The sequence below is a fragment of the Brachypodium distachyon genome, chromosome 2, assembly GCF_000005505.3.
Source record: "Brachypodium distachyon strain Bd21 chromosome 2, Brachypodium_distachyon_v3.0, whole genome shotgun sequence".
Classification (NCBI taxonomy): domain Eukaryota; kingdom Viridiplantae; phylum Streptophyta; class Magnoliopsida; order Poales; family Poaceae; genus Brachypodium; species Brachypodium distachyon.
In genome coordinates this window covers 32,195,524-32,216,782 of record NC_016132.3, presented here as the reverse complement: position 1 = coordinate 32,216,782, position 21,259 = coordinate 32,195,524, and the positions used below count along the sequence as shown (strand labels likewise).

Genomic DNA, 21,259 nt, shown 5'->3' with positions numbered 1-21,259 from the left:
ATAAAGGCAACGAGTGCGCGTAAATTTTCCGTAAAATAAAGCCAAACCCAAAAAGCAACTCCTACAAAAAATGGGCTGATTAAAACCACAGCTGCAGATGGACCTAACTATTGTTTGATTATAACACAACTACGGAGTACTCTCCCCTCCTAAATACCAAGCATTTGGGAACGGAAGGAGTACGTTCCAGCGTCAAGAACCGGTCAAGCATTTGGGAATGGAAGGGAGTACGTTCCAGCGCCAAGAACCGGTCAAATCTAAAATGATTCAGTTGAATGCATACATACGTACACACGCGATGGTAAGCCTAGCTTGGCTGTTACACACATTGATGCAAGTCGAATCATTTTGTTGCGCTGAAACACGATAATTATTCCTAACGAGCCATTTTTTTGGTTTGCCTCAGTCGTATCGAATAGTTTCTGGAATAGTGGAGTACATGTATACAAAAATTTGAGCGAACACATTCCATTTGTAAATAAAAATACGGTTTTGCTATTTCTTAGAGAAATAACTATTTTTAATCGATGATAACAATCTTTTGATTCAATCATTGAGATTTGCGTAAGATTAATGTAGGTCTGATGAATAAGAAAATCTTCATTGGATGACTACGATTGTTAACTAAGAAATAACTATTTTTTAAGCGAACGAGAAAAAGACACTCCCTTAAAAATAGCCAAAGAAGTTCTGTGTACTTGGCTCTTGTAGGTCTATCTCGGTCTTTCATTAATTGTTGCCCCTTGAGAGACATTATAGTTTTTTTTTTCTTCTTTCTTCTCAAAGCATGCATTAGGAATCTTTTATATCTAAATAGGAGCACCCATGTACTATATGTTTTTTCACCTTATCAAGCCCACCATGCATGCCATTTCATTAAGTATCATGCATGTCCTTTTTTCATGTATTCACTAGTTACCTTTTTTCATCGATCTATTAGTTCAAACCATGTCGTCTCATCAACTCAATCATATTTTATTTTTTTGGTAAAGTTTCTCTCCTTCTGTATTTCATTTTGTCACATAGTCTTAGGTCTTATTGTTTTTAACTTAAAACAATGACATTTAGATATGTTTTTCATTAGCTTTCGTTAAATTCAAGCATCTATTTTGTCCGAAAAAAATTAAGCATTTATTTATGCATTCGATTTAACACGTTCGGTTCCGCAACAACGCGTGAGGCATCGTCTAGTTTATTAAGAAGGAAGTAAAGGGAAAGAGTTTGAGAATTGAGAATTACATGCATCACTAGCTGAGAGCGAAGTTGAAGGCAAAATCACTGCTAACAAAAGAAAAATACAGACCACCATCCGGGAGAAAGAAACAACCACTGAAGTAACATGGCAAGAATGCGAGCTCCGTCATAAGTCATAACTCCATTGCCTACGATGAGAGGAGATGTAACGTGCGGTCACTGACGTCATGCATGTTGGGGGATCCATCTCCGCGCTGAGATACCGGTGTTGAAGACGCGTTGATTTCCCATTTTTCCAAATTTTTCGAGTGCTTTTGAGTGGGAAGAGTCGAAGAGAGTTTCTAACAGAAATCCACCAGTTCTCCAAATTGTCCCCCAAGCGTCGGAATCAGATTAGCCAAGTCGCCCGAACTAAGGCTCGTTTGTTTGGGTTTCTGCTTCAGCTTTTACACATGAATCTGAGAAGCACCTCCGGACGTGCTTCTCAAACCAAAAGCTGAAACAGAAAACCAAACAAACAGGCCCTAAGAACGGAGCTCCAGATTATACGGATCATTAATTAATCTATGCTTGTCTGATTATGTTAACCAGCATGGCAGCATCGTTGTTTATCTTTCAAAATCGCAATTTCAGAGCGCTGCTATACATTTCAGTAGAGTAATAGAAAGCGATGGACAACGCAAATTGCAACTGGGAGGCGGATGCACAGCTCTTAGCCTTGGGGCTTTTTGGTGCCGAAAGTTTTACGGCCGCGTGCTATACGTACGACGATTTTCGTCCGACGCCTGTACGACGATATGTGGCTGCCAGGAGTGCAGTTTAATTAGATTTGGCCCAGGCCTACCCAAAATACAAGCCCATGACCAAACTGAACCGTCAAGCCCAAGACCAATCTGATTCGCTATCGTCTTCTCCGTTGTGCCTGTGACCTGCCGCTGGATCGCTGCTGCCGCAGTTCGTACTTGTGATTCTTTGCAAGTTGCAACATCGTGGAGCTCCTCGTCCTCGCCTTTGGTCGCTGCTGCAACCATATCGTTGTCGTCTTTGGTTGCCGCCGCAGCTGCAGGCCTGCAGCAACCACGCCGTCCTTGTCTTGGTCGGTTGTCGGCGGCCCCGCGTACATCAGACTGCATCTCAAGGATACTTCTGATGGGCAAGAAATTTGATTTGCGAATAATACTAGATGCAAAGCTTGTCGAATTGTTCCATGAAAATTCAGTAGTTTTGTTTACCCTTTCAATCTGACTTACGTGTAGTGCTACAGATTACATCTGAATTAGATTGATCTGGAGATCAGCAAGAAAGGGATTGGAAAGATAAACCTGTCATGTTTTGGAGCGAAGAGGAGGCGTGGAAAAATTATGTATTCTTAGCAGAAGGGGAGAAATTCTGATGTGGTGGGACGGGGGAAAGTATTTTAGGTTTGGAATTGGATAGGCCTTGGACAGCAGACAGAATAAGAAAGGGAGGGAGGCAGACGTTGTACAATTATCGTACATAAAACGTCGTGTGTGATGCAATTTCGAAAGTTTTACGCGGAAAGGTAGGACAACCAGAATGCACGCCGAAATTGCAAGTGGGAGTAGTTTGTTTGCACAGTGTTCGAGAAATAATGTTTTACTAGCATCTAGATTCTCTGCATGCTTGGTTCACCCAACAGATCAAGTGGAGTTCATGATGGTTAGTGTCACTTGACAAAAAGTTTATGCATCGTGATGATTAACCACCAATTTGTGTTCAATAAACAGAACTTCCAAAACTTGCATTCTATATTGGGCCGTTGTAACTCACTATCTGAAATGCAGACGAATTCGATTTACGTGTGGGATTTCTTGCTCTCTAACTCTCAAGTGAATTTGGCTCCTACTGTCAACGGCAGCAACAAAAGAAAAGTAAAGAACGCAAGGTTTTTGCTCCGTCTGCAGCACAGGATGTGCACGTTGGGTGGCTGGAAATTGGCTTCAGTGTCCAAAACTGACACTAGAATCCTGACATGATTTTGTCTTTGGAACGTTCTTCTGCACATGGCTTCTCATGAATAGACCGGTTGCTTTTTTTTTAGGAACAAGTACAACCGGTTGCTGCGAAAGAAGCTGTTTCGACTACGTATTTCCAATCCTCGACGTACTCATGTATGAATGTACGGCTACTACAATGCACGTAGCTCAATTGCTTAACCGGAGCGTAGAATGATGGGTGGTTATACCTACTTTCTTTGAAAGCGCATTTTTGGCCTCCTTTACGAATGGCAAACGGCCAATGGGGTGCACTTGATTGCATTGCACGTCCAAATCCATCGATGAGTAAACCCACCATTTTGAGACTATCACAATACTGCCTCACTAGTACTCCCTTGGTGATGACGGCTAGCTACGAATTAAGTATAGGGACCGGATATAAAGGTAATAAACTACCCCCTCTTCCGTATTAGTTGTTCCAAATTTGTTAAAATACGGATGTATCTATGTGTAAAAAAAGTTTAGATATATGTAATATTTCGACAAGTAATTCCGGCCAGGGGGAATAGTTTGTAAATTGAGGGAGTGAGCAACTTGGAGCTAGCGACATTGAAATGATACAAGGAAATTATATCGATTGAATCAGTCACGGTGACCCGGCCTGGCAGCACCATCACACGAAGGTATACACACGGGCTTCAAATTTTCATGGCCGTATGATAACTTTTGCAAAATTTAGATCGTAAAATTTCTGCTATTTTAATTAGATATTAGATTGACATCTCTTCAACTTAGCTTTATGTTTACTAGAAATATTACACGTGTGATGCCCGATGCCAAGTGTATACCATCAAAATTTCAGAAATGCATACTTTAAAACGTAAAATATAGAAATTATAACATCTTAAATAGCAGATGTAAATTTGTGGACTTGACTCTCTGTATGTTATGGAAAATATGTATGATACCAGGAAGCTTCGTGGTCTATAAGCATTGCACGCATGTCACGTTTCTTGGAGCACCCTCACACAAACAACATATATCATACCTGGGCTATTCGACATCCTATTGCAATCCTTTAAGATAGTCAAGGGACATCTTGTGATGAAAGAAATAAGAAGACTGATCTGTAAGATGGACTATACACAATTGTAGATATGTCGACGATCCATCCAGGTGGTCGGTCTTCACATCAATCTTGCGAACGAGTGTTATGCGGAGTGTTATACGGTATGCATGAGTATAGGAAGATGAGAGGATACCGGGTTTGTCGTAGTAGACATATATGTAATTAGGACTAAGGATTATTATTAATATGTAATTAAGCATGTAATTACATTGATTATACATTATGAAAATAGCCAAGAATTAAAACTTTATATGAAAACACTTCAAACCCGAATTTGGACCTTGTAAATCAGCATGTTTAAATTAATGTCCAATGGACATGAAATTTTATGTCAAACTGACTAATATATAATATGAGCCCATGTCAATGTTCATGATTTATATAACTTGTTTTGGTCAATTCGTATATATAATTTTATAGAAATAACCACCATAGAAAACTATTCAAATTTAAACATATGATCAAGAACCTATGATAAAATTATCTTAATTAACTCAAATTTTATTTTTGTGGAATTTTACGAACTTCTAAAATAGTAATTGGAGTTCAAATTTTAAATTTTTTTAATTTAAACAACGTTTAAGTTTTAACCCTCCAATATGAAACTTTAATGAAATCAGTTTAACAAAACCTTACTAAATTTTGTCTTTTGTGAAACTTGAATGAACTCGAAATAATAGTTTTACATGGGGATGGAAAAAGGCCCTCTCGACGATATAATCATTTCTTGTGGACGAGGGCATCCAGATCCAGGCAAACCCCATCTGTAAATTGAAGGATTCAATGTTGAGGAATTTTTTTTTGCGGGGAATGTTTAGGAAAATTGAAATGGCTGTGTGCACAATTGCGACATATACTTTTCCGTCAGAAAAAATCGCGACATATGCTGAAGTACCAGTTCCTTTCTCTTTGAACTACCCACATCTGGTAGTAGATCAAATTTCCGAGACAGTTAAAATACAGAGACAGTTGCTGATTGGATTTTCTTTGGAGTGGATCATTGCGTAGCTTTGAGTGACAGCACCAGCGCTAGGCAAGAACGGCTGAAACCAACTGGCAGCAGCCCACTCCGGGCGTGTTTGGAGTGGGCAGGAGCGACGAGTTATGCGTCACATACCGAGACAGCCAAACTTGCTTAGCCAACGACGTGACGGAGCTACGTGCACCCGTCGCACATCAACGCATGTGGGCGTGGGATCGATGACAGCTGCATATGTCCAGCATGAAAAGTTATATGTACATATTGCAGATTTGGTAAAAGAAAAATGTACCAAGTAATTAAGGAAATTACTAGTAGTAGGTGTATGTATACGTCAACCGCTCCAAAGCACCGTAGCACCTAACAAGTTTATTGCCGTCTAAAACTGTTTGTTGTCACTCAAAACAGTCGGTCTCTTAATGGTCCAGCCTTGTTTAACACTACCTTTCACGAGACATCACAAGATTAGTGAGATAGGATTAGTATGTACTAGGAAGAAATGAAGCCTTGTTATGTATGGGAAGTACTATTTTAGCAAGTGCAACAGTGCAAGTGAGATCATAATTACTACCATTGAGCCGCATGGTATGGTCTTCTGGAACTAGAGATGAACATCCAGTGTGTCGCAGAAATTATGCATCTACCCTCTTCATATGTCAACTCAAGCTAGTATTATATTCCGAAATCATAGATTCATAGCCCTCTGCAGGTCAAAAAGCTAGTACTAGTAATGCAGTGCTAGTGTATTTCTTCAGAAGAACGACCTGTCAGCGACGCTGATCTATATTCTTTCTGATGGAGTCAGCGATCCGATTAATCCAGCGCTAAGTGCGGCCAGATCACGATCGGTGTGTTGGAGATCGACGGGGAGCGCGGTGATTAATGCGCCACGGGACGCGGGAGAGAGATGATAATAAACGAGAGAGCCCTGGAAATCAAGGAGCTCGGAACCAGATGGGGGATCCAAAGGAAAGTCCATCCGTTTCTGATTAAGAAACTGATACTTGTACGAGGCATCGTCTCGAGACCGGAGCAAAATACTGTCGGTGCGGAATTGTCGACACTGTTTTAATTATCGCTCGGGGATCGATCAGCGTAGATCACTCCAAGTAAATCCCTTGGTTCAAGTTTGGATCGGCTCGATTGATCCCTTTGACCGGCTGATTTAATTTGTCATTCTGCGGTTTAAGTTTTCTGTCGCCGGTGAAAGACTGATGTAAGCTTTGGATAGAGTGTGCCGTTCTGCCCACTGCCCACATAGGCACATACACTCTCTCGTGCCAATGCTTCCTGTACTTTCAGAAAAGCAAGGTTCGTATTGTTCGAGTTTTGGAAAAAAAAAGTTGAAGTTTTTTCAAATGTACATGTATACGCTTCCTACGTACCTGTATACTACTCCGAGTATGTTTGTTTGCTTGCTATACGAAAAAAAAAACAAGTTTTTATGAATCTTTATGCTAGCAGGAAATAGTGCATCTATTATCCATTTTTTGTAGTAACCGAGCACTTTTGCCCACATCTCTCTCGCTCACTCGATTACACGTTGCAGCCAGTGAGCCGTTGAGGAATGAAAAAGGCGGGTAACCTCCCTTGTCCGTTTCCACCAACCGGAATCTTGCAGGCACAGCACGCTCCCACTTTGTCCCCCGCTTAGCACAGTCCTCCCACTCCTAAACCCCTTTTTCGTCAGTTGTAAACTTTATCATCAGCAATCTCTACCAGCGGAGCCGCGGTACAAAACGCAAAAGAAAACTCTACCGTGGGGCTTTCCTTGTACAGGGTTGTTGGGCGTCGATGGCAGAGGTGGATACGACTACTCGATTACACGGCGCGATCGGGGGGAGATACGTTGTGCTGGCCATGAACCGTCGTGGATAGGGATGGTCAGTTAGGGGTACTATACTACAATAGGGGTCGGCAAATCTCGAAATAATTTCCTGGCGAATATCTGGGGGCACATGTTAAGTGTTAGTGGCGTAGTGCTACCCCTCTTCTCTACGGCGTGCCGTATGATATGATGCTTTCTTCCCTTTGACTCTACTGCCCAGCTCGGATGAACCTTGAGAGGGAAACATATAATAATGCTAGCTAGGACGGTAGGAAAAATTAATCCCCGCTTTCTAGTATCCGCTATGCGTACAAGAAAATTATTCTGGACATGAAAAATGAAAATGCATGTGTCTGTGTGCTTTTTCTAACAGTAGCGAAATGGTTTGTGTTCCCTTAACGGCTAGTAGGTTATATCGTTAATAAGATAAACATATCCCTTCCGTGTCAGTCGTAGCTGTCCCCAGGTGACACCGCTTGAAAACCCACCGAGCAAGCAAGGCATGTGTTCCATGTCTTGCTACCTTCCTATCAAAGTCATGTATACCTGAACACAAATCCCCAATTCATCTATCCTTCCCTAATCCATAGGCTCATCATAGGACGCCCGCTAAGGAGGAGGGGTATTTTTTTTTAACAAGGCAGCCGCATTATTACCACCACCGTTGTAAGTTGTAACCCATGTGCCCCTGCTATATAACAATCCCTTAAGCACTCTTGCTCCTAAGCTGTCCCATTTCCTCTTCTCCTTCTCCTCCTTCTTCCGGACGCTGTTTGGCGAGGTGCCAACTTTGGTGACCGGCCATGGAGAGGTTGCCGCCGTGGTGCATTCTCCTGATGTGTTTGGCCGTGGCGACGGCGGACCCGTTGCCGCAGTACTACAACGCGATATTCAGCTTCGGCGACTCCTTCTCCGACACGGGCAACTTCGTGATCATCAACTCGGGCAAGCTGCCCAACATGCCCAAGTTCCCGCCGCCGTACGCGCGCTGCAGCAACGGGCGCCTGGTCATCGACTTCCTGGCCGAGGCGCTGGGGCTGCCGCTGCTCCCGCCGTCCGCCAACAAGGGCACCAACTTCAGCCAGGGCGCCAACTTCGCGGTGATGGGCGCCACGGCGCTGGACCTCAAGTTCTTCCGCGACAACAACGTGTGGAGCATCCCGCCCTTCAACACCTCCATGAACTGCCAGCTCGAGTGGTTCCAGGAGGTCAAGCAGACCATCTGCTCCTCCCCACAAGGTTAGCAATTCAATCCCATCCAATCAAGCGGCCACCACCCGATTTAACTCTTTCCAATGCCCTTTCTGAGTTCTCACAACTCTCTTTTTGATGGCAGAGTGCAAGGAGTATTTTGGGAAGGCGCTGTTCGTGTTCGGGGAGTTCGGGGGCAACGACTACAGCTTCGCGTGGAAGGCGGACTGGACGAACGAGCAGGTGAAAGGGATGGTGCCCAAGGTGGTGGCGTCCATGATCGGCGGCATCGAGGCGGTGCTGGACGAAGGAGCCAGGCACGTGGTGGTTCCGGGGAACCTCCCGGCCGGGTGCATCCCCATCACGCTCACCGTGTACGCCACGGAGGACGCCAGCGAGTACGACCCGCGGACCGGGTGCCTCAAGCGGTTCAACAGCGTGGCGCTCTACCACAACGCGCTGCTCCGGATCGAGCTCGACCGGCTCCAGCGCCGACGCCCTGAGTCACGCATCATCTACGCCGACTACTACACGCCCTACATTCACTTCGCGCGCACCCCTCACCTCTACGGTCAGTTTCACTCTGTTTTGCTCTGCTCTCCAATGGTGGTCGGTTAGTTTCAGGTTGAGCTAGCTGCTAGCCGGCCTCTTCACGTACGTTACGCACTCGAGTAGTAGGTTGTTTCACCTACCCCAAATGTGTTTCTCCTGCGATGACTGTAGATGAGTGCACGGTCGTTTATTTTTGTTGTTTCGTGTCCGCGATCGGCGCGCGGGGATCTCGGGCCAAGGCTGGTCCCTGATGATGCGTGCGGCAGAGGTGGTGGTGCTGTTCATGGCCGTAGGACAGGACAGGGGAGAGTAGTGATGGTGTTATAGATACGCCTGTGTCAGAGGCCAGAGCAACATCGTTGTGACTTCACCCACCAACACACGCACTCAAACACACGGGTGCCAGATACTACTAGTTGTGTGCCGTACGCAGTAGTAGTATCTGGCACTGCGTTCCCTTCCCCGTTCCATGCTCACACGACCAACTTGCCATCACCCATTATTAGAGGACATAACAAAAAATGCCATCTGCTTCGATCGGCCGAATCACGCACCATCCATCCGATCTACGGATTTCTGATGATTATCTTGTCGAAATGGCTGCAGGTTACAAGAGGGGAGCTCTGAGGGTGTGCTGCGGCGGAGGCGGGCCGTACAACTACAACATGAGCGCGTCCTGCGGGCTGCCCGGCGCCACGGTGTGCGAGGACCCGGACGCGCACGTGAGCTGGGACGGCGTCCACCTCACGGAGGCGCCCTACCGCTTCATCGCCAACACCTGGCTCAAGGGCCCCTACGCGCACCCGCCCCTCGCCAGCATCATCCGCGACGACATGGTCTACTGATTAACACACATCTGTGACATCTTGTCCATCTCTCTACCCCTTAGCTTCACATAATCCTTTTGTGTGTGTGTGCCTGCGTGTGATTTGGTTTATATTTTGGCAGTAGTACGAGTTTTAGGTCGTGTCACGAGGAGGTGACCTTTGAATCTTTTCTCGCTGGTACGTATATACGGAAAGGGTGTTTTTGGGCGGAGTGTGTTGATTTTCGATGGAGTCTGAGATAGGGCACGGACATTGTATTTGTTGGTTGTATATTGGCAAGTAAATCGATTAGTAGTTCTTTTTTGGCCCCATGTACTGTATTCGGTTGTGTAAACAAAATTGCATTGTACTACTCTGTATATACAATTGGGGTTCGGTCAAGCAGGTAATCCAACGTCAACATTAGTCAGTTTGAGGTTTAGAACATCAAATTGTATAAATGGGTTACACGAGGTCCAAAAGCGGTTTCTTGTATTGCCGTGGCACAAGAAAATGTGTACCATGTACTCCGTACTACTTATACCTTAGCCTAGTTTTATAGGAGTAATTGCTTAGTGTTTATTTCTAAACCTATTTGGTTAAAATTGGTATGTTGTTCCGACTATATTATTATTACTTGCATTGTAATTTTGACAAATTTTAAAATCATAAACTAGATGTAGTGCTTACGAAATGACAATTAAATAATCTGCGTGTAATGTAGCCCCATCGTTATTTAGGGGCTGTTTTGTTCTTGTCAAAATTTAACCGTGCCAAATTTTTTTTGGCAACCTATACTATTTTTTTGTTTGTTTGGTTGTCAAAGAAATCTTGTTAACCTTTTCACATCCTTCTTCACGGATCTTGCCAAATTTTTGGCCAGCCATGGGTTGGCAAATTCTTAGCCAATTTTGTGGCTAGTCAATAGTTGGCAAAAATTGACAAGACACATACAGTTAAGAAACAAATCCTTAATCTTAGATCCGCCACTCTATCAGGCATCGCGCTGTCCTAGTTACAAAACAATGGAAGAAGCAAAAATCTAGATCGATCAAAATTTGATCTGAGTTTCTCTATTTCATACTGGTACTTGTCATTTTAGAGGAAGAACTGAATTCTTGTGGTGATTTTTGTTCATAGAGTAAAAGTTCCTGGTCAAAGATAGTAACTGCAGGTCGAAGCCTAGATTAGCTGAACGGCTGAATATTCAGGACCAAAGCTCATACCATCGTTGGATAGGAGAGCAAATAATTTTGGTCGTCGAAACTTGGAAGTTGAATTGCAATTGGTTCAAATTTTGGAGGAAAAGAAAAACGTGGTACCAATGCTAGAGCATCTTCTCATACAGGAGTACTTGTAACTATGTGCAGGTCAAATAAATTAAATTAGTTGGGTGTGGTTATATCTAAGTTGTCTGATTTTTAGCAAAAGGTTTAAATCTAAGTTGCCGAATCAGAACCATTGGATTAGTAAATAGATCTCATTTATCTTTTTTATCATCTGTTTCGAATTTTAAATCATAAATCATATTCAATGGCTGAGGAATCAACTTATATCTAACCAAAAGTCAAGCAATTTAGATATAGCAAAACGAAAATTAAACATGATTTCTGATTTTCATTTACATAGCATACGTATATAGAAGAAAACTGGTTTTGAGCAAGCCATAAGCAACCCACATATATGCTGGAGGACCTGGGGCTGTACAAAAACGTAACCCGGCTGGCAAAAGCTCTACTTTTGGGAAAAGAAACTGGCGAATCTTCTCTTCCATGACGAGCCATCATTATCACTTTTGCCATCGAAACGGGCGCTTAATGCATGCAAGCCAACAATACGCACCCGCCCACCGTATCATCATCACCATCCTCGCTCCTTCTAATTCCTTTCTCAGCAACAGAATTTGTCCATCGTGATCGTGGTTTTTGGGGGTGGGAGACGACGACGATTCAGCGGTCGCTACGGGGCATCATCATGTCAGACGGTAGTACTAGCAATGAAGAGGCGTTGGACGGAGACGCCGAAGCGTGCTTAGCCTGTTGCGGCCCAGGAGCTAATGCGGCCGCATGTGCCGACCCGCGTCTGCATCCGGCGACAAATCACGTGTATGGCTGGCTAGCTCGTCGTGCCCGCTTAATTCGTGGTCTAGTTTAATGTGCGCGTCGGAGGGAATCAGACGGAGATCGACTGCGTGCTTCGCCACTCACGGCTCCCCACGCAGTGCCCTGGCCTGGCCTGCTCTGGAATTCTGCTCTGGAGTCAGGCGTCAGGCTGTCCTTCGGCCACAGCCCTGCCTTGGAGATTTAGGGACGGTCCACGGAAATGTTTGAAGCAGGAATCATGAAACGTGAAAGTTGAAATTACTCGCACCTCTTTTCTGCATCGGAATTTTACCGATAGTCACTGCCAAATTTGAAAGCAAAGGAAATCAAATTCATATGGACATGCCATATCAAATGGTACTGTTTCTCGTAAAATATGAGTAGAGCCAGTACTACAAGGCATCGGAAAACATGGACCACAGTTTGTCTACACTCTACATACGCTTTGTGTACCTAAATCTAGCATAAATGTACAACGATAGCCTCAATTTCCCAAATGATGTTGGCTATTGAAGAGCATGCATGCCGATACCTAGCAGGTTCAACATTACTGCGACCAGCTGAAGGGAACGAACCGGTGATTTGAAATAAGCGAAACCATAAAAGTTTATTCACAAGAGCATAATATTGTTGAATAATTAGTTAATTTTGATGAATATTTAATTCAGAAAAAAAATGTGTAAAACATGTAGCATATTATATCATGCAAACTAGACAAATTAAATAGCAACGCACAATAATAAAACTCATCTAATTTCACGTCATGAATAATAAAATTACTAATCAAAATCAACAAAAAAGAGCAGATTACATACGGTGCTGTACTCTTTTCTTGTGTTTGTTTGTTAAGGTCGGTGACGAGTCCGGCGGCGTCGATGTTCACGTCGGCAGCAGCAGCAGCCTTGACTACCTCTTGGGCAGCGGCCAGCGCCTGCGCTTGCGCCTGTGCAGTAGCAGTTGCCTGTGCTTGGAGTTGGGCAGCCTGCTGCTGCTGAGCTAGAGTGGCAGCCTGAGCCGCGGGATCTCCGAGGTCGTCGGCCATTGGTGATGAAGATGCCGACGAAATAGGGACGTGAAGAAGCGAGCAGTCGCGTGAGAACGTTCCCCAAAAACCTTATCGACCGTATCCCGGGCAGGATCTCGAAGGTCAGGGTTCCGGAGGCCTGCTCTCCCGGCGATCTGTGCACGCAGTCGACGGGATGGAGTAACAGTTGGCAGCGAACAACGAGATTGAATCGTGTGTTGACGGCTAGGGTTGTGGCGTGGTCCGTCCGGAGGCCGCAGTCGTCTTATTATATAGGCACGCAGGCGGAGTTCGGTTCGGTTTAGGAAACCAAAACCGACTCCGCAATTATCGGGATTTGTTACACGTCCGCAACGGATTCCGACTGCCAAAAAGATAAGCACGACCCCGCCCGGCACGGCTCAAACTCGATCCGCGCGGCGCGGCGCGCGCGCGAGGCGAGGCGAGCGGAGCAGGAGGAGGAGGAGCGCGCGTGGGGATTTCCCTTGCTCACTTGCTCAAGAGGTGAGAACCAATATACCTTATATATTGGTCCAACTCTCTCTAAACTAGCAAGGTGGGACTATTCCCACTTTCTCATCCCACTCCATGAATTGGCTTTTCAGATTTTTCAGGAATTAATTTTAGATTGGGCCATGGGTCTAAGCCAAAATTCCAACAATTCCCACAATGTCTCATAAGCACATAAAATTGCCATTGATCCAAAACTCTGTTTTTGATATAGCAGCGTTTCAGTGGAGACCGGTTAAGGTTGAACATCTACCTAAACAAATAGCTTCACTCACGCAGAACTGAACAAGGGACAAACCTTGAATTGTCAGTTTTCTGTGTTAGTGCTTCACTAAATTGTTGTCTGGTACTGGGCTGCCGAATGCTACCCCGCGGTGTGGAGCATATAAGTCATTTTTCAGGCCTTTTCATGAGTTTACTAGAGACCACCCAAATCTCATAGACTGCGACCAACAGTCAGGCTCATATAGGTGTATTATTTAGAGACTACTCCGTAGGACAGTATTTCCCTTGCAAATTAATGCAACGCGTTAGAACACATTAAGTTAAACAACCTACCATACAGTACACGAGAGTAATGCATCGTCAACGGAGTGGGATAAAGAATGTACACTCTCCTAAGTTATCCAATGACTCGTTTCCCAGGTCCTAATTCACGGGATCTCCGATCAGATAGGTTGGTTTACCGCCATGGTAACTCACATGGGTCGCAACCCCATCTCCCTTGATGCAGATTCTATCACATTCCTTGATAAACCCTTTGTAAAGGGATCTGCCAGATTTTTAGCTGTTGGGATATAACCCAATGCTATTATTCCGGAATTTCTCATTGCTCTGACAGATTTCAGACGTCTACTGACGTGTCTTGATGACTTCATGTTATCTTTAGAACTGTTCATTTTGACTATCACAGTTTGATTGTCACAGTTCATAAGAATCGCCGGTATTGGTTTTTCAACAATCGGCAAGTCCTTCAAGAGCTCATGAAGCCAGTCGGCTTCAACTGTGGATGTATCTAATGCTGAAAGTTCTGCTCCCATTGTTGATCTGGTTAAGATCGTTTGCTTGCAATACTTCCATGAAACAACGCCCCCTCCGAGTGTGAACACATATCCACTCGTGGCCTTTAGCTCATCAACATCAGATATCCAGTTTGAATCACTATAACCCTCAAGTACCTTGGCGTACCCAATATAGTGTGTACCATAGCTCATTGTGCCCTTTAGATAGCGCATGACCCTCTCGAGTGCATTCCAATGATCATCCCCCGGATTCTTATTAAACCGACTCAGTTTGCTCACAGCAAAAGAGATGTCAGTTCTAGTTGCGCTAGCCAAATACATGAGCGAACCAATAATCTGAGAATATCTTAATTGGTCTCTTCCAATTCTGTGATTCTTTCAAAGCAGAACGCTTGGATCATAAGGAGTTGGAGAAGGTTTACAATCAACATAGCCAAAACGACTCAAGATCTTTTCCACATAGTGAGATTGCAACAAAGTGATCTCACCATTGTCGCCTCTCCCGAGCTTGATGTTCAGAATAACATCAGTTACACCAAGGTCTTTCATGTCAAAGCACTTCGACAAGAAAGTCTTAACCTCTTTAATCACTTTGAGATTAGTCCCAAATATTAGTATGTCATCGACATACAAACAAAATATAACTCTCTCACCCCCACCATGGTGGTAGTATACACATTTGTCAGCTTCGTTTATAACAAAGCCGACAGATGTTAAAGTTTTGTCAAACTTCTCATGCCATGCTTAGGAGCTTGTTTCAGGCACTTTGCCTTCATGACCCTTTATTACAAATCCATCTGGCTGGTTCATGTAAATTTTCTCGTCCAACTCTCCGTTAAGGAAACCTGTCTTAACGTCCATTTGATGGACGATCAGACCATATGAGGCAGCCAGTGATAGTAATATTCTGATTGTGGTCAATCGAGCTACAGGTTAGTAAGTATCAAAGAAATCTTCACCTTCTTTCTGGGTAAAACCCTTGGCCACAAGCCGCGCCTTGTACTTCTCAATATTACCATTAGCCCTAACCTTTTGTTGAATATCCACTTCCATCCTACAGGTTTGCACCCGTACAGACGGTCAATGACCTCTCAAGTACCATTAGCCATGATAGAATCCATCTCACTACGAATGGTTTCTTTCCAATAGTCTGCATCCGGAGATGCAAAGGCCTCATTAATGGTTTTAGGGGTGTCATCCCCAAGGTACACAATGAAATCATCACCAAAGGATTTAGCAATCCTTTGTCGCTTACCCCTAATAGGGGCTTCATTGTCATACTCCTCAGGAATCTCATCAAGTGTTTGTTCAAGATTTTCCACTGGGATGGCGGGTTCAGGAGCTACACCATGATCCTGATGTTCCTCTGAATTGACGGGTTCAACAGGTACATCATGATCCTCTCTAGATGTGCTATGCATATCTCTCATGAGAAATATGTCCTCAAATAATGTAGCATTCCTGGACTCCATTATTGTACCGACGCTCATGTCAGGTATTCCAGAATTTACAACCAAGAATTTATAGCCAACACTCCGAAGTGCGTAGCCAAGAAAGACACAATCAACGGTTTTTGGTCCAAGTTTACGTTTCTTGGTAATTGGTACATTGACTTTCGCCAAACAATCCCAAGTCCATAAGTAAGAAAGTGTGAGTCTCTTCTTTTCGTATAGCTCGTATGGGGTGACTTCTTTATCTTTTGTGGGAACACGATTTAGGACATGACACGAAGTCAATAGCGCCTCCCCCCACCATGTCTTGGATAAACCAGCAGTGTCTAACATGGCGTTGACCAAGTCAGTCAGCGTGCGGTTTTTCCTCTCAGCAACCCCATTTAACTGGGGCGAATAGGGAGGCGTCCTCTCATGTACTATGTCATGTTCCTCACAAAATGAATTAAACTCACTGAAGAAATATTCTCCCCCACGGTCAGACCGTAAACGTTTAATTTTCTTCTCAAATAGATTCTCGACTTCAGCTTTATAGATCTTACAATAATGCAGTGATTCTTCCTTTGATTTTAATAAATACACATAACATAATCTAGTCGCATCATCAATGAAAGTCATAAAGTAACGTTTTCCACCTTTGGTTAATACACCGTTCATCTCACAAAGATTAGAATGTATGAGCTCTAACAGTGCTAGGTTCCTCTCCTCAGCAGCCTTGTGAGGCTTGCGAGGCTGCTTCGCTTGCACACAAACTTGGCACTTCGAACCTTTAGCCACAGTGATTTTAGGGATTAAACTCAGATTTGCTAATCGCGTCATGCAACCAAAATTAATGTGACAAAGTCGTGAATGCCAAACATTAGACTCATTATTAATAGAATTGACGCTGTTCACGACCTTATTACAAAAATCCGAAAGGGATAAGCGGAACAAGCCTCCGCACTCATAACCTTTATCAATAAATTGTCCATACTTAGACACAATAACTTTATTGGACTCAAACACTAACTTAAATCTGTCCTTGCAAAGGAGGGATCCACTAACAAGATTCTTCTGAATGGAGGGCACATGCTGCACGTTCCTCAGCTGCACGATCTTTCCCGAAGTAAACTTCAGATCCACCGTGCCAACACCATGAACAGAAGCATGGGCGCCGTTCCCCATCGTCACTGAGGAGCTGATGGCCTGATATGAAGAAAACAAAGAAATATCAGCACACACATGAATAATTGCACCTGTATCGACCCACCAATCGGTGGACTAACATACAGAAAATACAGTAAATAAATTACCATATCCGCCTGCATCTTCATTGTTGCCAATGGTCAAATTAGCAAACTTTTGCCGGATCTGTCCTCCTTTGCGCTCCTTGCAGTTACTCGCCCAGTGGCCGAGTCCTCCACACACAAAGCAAGGATCCTTGTCCTTGTTGCCTCCTTTCTTCTTCTTCTTGAAAGTGGTAGTGTTCTTTGGACCAGCATTGTTGAATGCCTTTCCCTTTCTCTTGTTGTTTTGTTATGGTTGTTCCTCTGAACCATGTTGGCAGTGGACGTACCCTCTTGTGTGTTGTCTTTGGGGCCAGCATCTTTTGCTCTCGCCTTCTCCTCAACATCAAAAGTCCCAATCAGGTTCTCCCCAGAGATTTCTTGTCTCTTGTGTTTTAGTGAAGTAGCAAAGTTTCTCCACGAGGGAGGAAGCTTGGCGATGATGCCCTCGACGACAAACTTGTCGGGTAGTGGACACTTGAATTACTCAAGTTCCTTAGTCATAGTCAGTAACTCATGAGATTGTTCCACTGCAGATCGGTTTGCAACCATCTTATAGTCAAAGAACTGCTCTATGACGTACAACTCACTGCCAGCGTCAGATGCGCCAAACTTAGCATCGAGCGCATCCCACAACTCTTTGGCATCCTGATAGTGCAGATAAGCATCAACGAGCTTATCTCCCAGCACACTACAGATCGCACCGACGACTACAACACAAGCCTCAACATACAACTGCCGAGGAACAATTGTTTGAGTCTTCCCGTGTTGTACCGCCCACCATGCGCCCATAGCCACGAGCCACATATCACACTTATACTGCCACCTCTTAAATTGCAGTCCAGTAAAAACATGTGGTTTTAGTGCGACATCAAATTGAGACATCGAAAATTGCCTACACGAATAAGGTTTTTGGAATGTTGAATAATTAGGTAATTTCGATGAATATTTAATCCAGAAAAACAATGTGTAAAACATGTAGCATATTATATCATGCAAACTAGACAAATTAAATAGCAACGCACAGCAATAAAACTCATCTAATTTCACGTCATGAATAATATAACTACTAATCAAAATCAACAAGAAAGAGCAGATTACGTACGGTGCTGTACTCTTTTCTTGTGTTTGTTTGTTGAGGTCGGTGACGAGTCCGGCGGCGTTGATGTTCACGCCGACAGTAGCAGCAACCTTGACTACCTCCTGGGCAGCGGCCAGCGCCTGCGCTTGCGCCTGTGCAGTAGCAGTTGCCTGGGCTTGGAGTTGGGCAGCCTGAGCGGCGGGATCTCCAAGGTCATCGGCCATTGGTGATGAAGATGCCGACGAAACAGGGACGTGAAGAAGTGAGTAGTCGCGTGAGAATGCTCCCCAAAAACCTTATCAACCGTCTCCCAGGCAGGATCTCGAAGGTCGGGGTTCCGGAGGCCTGCTCTCCCGGCGATCTGTGCACGCAGTCGAAGGGATGGAGTAGCAGTTGGCGGCGAACAGCGAGATTGGATCGTGGGCGTGACGGCTAGGGTTGTGGCGTGGTCCGTCCGGAGGCCGCAGTCGTCTTATTATATAGGCACGCAGGCGGACTTCGGTTCGGTTTAGGAAACGAAAATCGACTCTGCAATTATCGGGATTTGTTACACGTCCACAACGGATTCCGATTGCCAAAAAGATAAGCACGACCCCGCCCCCGCATGGCTCGAACTCGAACTCGAAATGGAAATCGATCCACGAAATGCGGCGCGCGCGACGAGGCGAGCGGAGGAGGAGCGCGCGTGGGGATTTACCTTGCTCGCTTGCTCAAGAGGTGAGAACCAATATATCTTATATATTGGTCCAACTCCCCCTAAACTAGCAAGGTGGGACTATTCCCATTTCCTCATCCCACTCCATGAATGGGCTTTTGAGATTTTCGATGAATTAATTTCAGATTGGGCCTTGGGCCTAACCCAAAATTCCAACAAATATAACATACATAGGTTATACTCCCTCCATTTCAAAATATAAAATGTATAATTTTTGTTGACATGCAAACTTTATGAAGTTTGACCAAGCATATAGCCAAAAATATCACCATCTACAATGTTCAACTAAGAAATTATGAAAATATTTTTTTGATAAGATTATGAAAATATATACTTCACATGGATCTAATGATGTTGATATACTTTGTTATAAGTTTGTTAAACTTTAAGAGAGTTGACAGTCAACAAAAGTTGGAACCGAGGGAGTATAGGGTTTATGCAAATACAGAATCGCTGGACCAATGGTTTATCTGACGTTTACCTATACTGTAAAACAAGAGAAACTTAACTTCATCTGAATCAGCTTACAAAATTATGCATTATGATATGAAATTAGCTAGGAAGGAAAATTTATATAGTAGTTATAATCCATAAATAAAACCTTGTGGTAAATCGTCAACCATTGACCATGACAATTTTTCACTGAAGATTGCCCAAGTAAATATTCCTGATTTAAACTAGATTGGAAATACTTCAAAAAAGTACACTTCTTTTGAAACACATGAGAAAATTGCATTTGAGAGTTGGGTATTTTAGAAAACACAATTTTTTTTCCGGAACTTTAGCAAATTTGTAAACATGTCATTATATTCTGTTTTAAGCTTTGTTCCATTTAAATATTGCTTAAATTCAAACATTTCAGTGTTTCCCAAAATTAGCTGAAATTGTTGGAGTAGATGTGTAAAAATATTTCAAGTTTTCCATAACTTTTATAAATATTTTTTGACCTCCAATTCAACAAAATATATTAAAGTGAAAAAGCGACGTGTCGCGCTATGATTGGTTGCCTCGGTCAACTGCTGGCTTTGATCGAGCCGCGTCGTGTCTGGGGCCAATCCTGTTGTAGACGCCATGTTGTGCACGTGTGATGCGGGGGCGCCCGATCTTCACGACGTAGGATCTCCATGAGCACGATAACTAGCACCACCTGAGAGATACAATGCTGAACACCGACTCCAACCAACGACACTCTTGGGTACCTATCTATGAACAACCAAGATAATAGTGCAACTTGACGATCTTGAGGCCAACCACCGCCTATGCAATGACCTGCAACAAGTATTCGCCCAACCACACCCTAAGTTTCCAATCCACACAACCATGCACGAAGTTGGAAGCACGGAGAGCCTGCCGTCGAACGACCGGTTATGCAATCTCACGAGGTAAGTTTTACAGGAGCAAAGAGGTGGAGAACTCTGAAACAAGATTCGGATTGCTCATAGCTAACATATTCTAAAATCAAATTGCCAAAGAGTTGTGGCTGAAGTAGGGGAAGGGTTATTTATACTAGGAACAACCCTCCTAACTTAGCTGTGAAACAGTCCAAAATGTGGGCTCAAATGGGTGGTAACCAGGTTGGGCTAGCAACATGGAGTCTCATGCAACACTCAATGTCCTCAATAACTTGCATTGGAACTCTCATATCTTTTGACACAAGTTTTTTTTTTTTTACCGTGGAGAACAACAGGAGAGGCTCCTACTGCATTTGCATTAATAAAAGTAGATACAGCTTTACATATGTACAAAAGAAAAGGAGAAAAGGGGCACTGGTCCCCTGTACAAAAAGGGAGAGATTACAAAGCAGCTAAAATGATAGCAAGATTAATTTTTGATCCTCTTTCGAAAGTCTATAGTTGAGTAGTTGGAGATCCGCTTTTGACTCAAGGTTTCAAATGACGTGCCGTTTGATTTTCCTGATAGTAGACTTCATATGATGTCCATCTTTATCCTCCAAATGTGCTCGACATGTACATAATCATGTGCAATGGTGCAACAAGGCTGGGGATGAATTCGGGAGCGCTGGTGCACCGTTTGATGGTCGGGGCAGCATGCTTGACTTCACGTGTTGTAAGCCTGAGCACATGTAGCACACTTGATTTGGGCAGTCTAAAGTTCTCATTGATATTATCATTAGGAGTAGCAAAGAGTGAATTCACCTCTTGTTGTATTTGCTTAGCACGATTCCTTATCATGGGACCCAAATGCATCTACTTTGTAGCCGTTTTAGCCTTTAGCGTTGATTCTTCACGAGTAGAAGATGATGAACGAGGTGAACCAAGGATGTCCTCATCAACGTGCCTATTGTGTCTAGGGGCGGACATAAAACCAAGGAACCGAAACCGATCACCAAAGAACTGGAAACGAGAGCCGATTGAACCGTATCTGATGTACCGAATAGAACTTCGGTTAACAGAAACGACTAAAGAACTGAAAATGTAATTTCATGTATTGT

At 43.9% G+C, this 21,259-nt stretch overlaps 1 protein-coding gene across 1 annotated transcript; it reads left to right on the top strand.

Moving 5' to 3' along the window:
- Positions 1-7,618: 7,618 nt before the first annotated feature.
- LOC100845590 (GDSL esterase/lipase At1g28580) lies at positions 7,619-10,039 on the top strand. The gene is made up of 3 exons (XM_010233302.3): positions 7,619-8,327; positions 8,425-8,850; positions 9,438-10,039. The coding sequence occupies exons 1-3, from the start codon at positions 7,892-7,894 to the stop codon at positions 9,674-9,676; spliced, it is 1,101 nt and encodes a 366-aa protein (XP_010231604.1). The 5' UTR covers positions 7,619-7,891; the 3' UTR covers positions 9,677-10,039.
- The last annotated feature ends 11,220 nt before the right edge of the window (positions 10,040-21,259 follow it).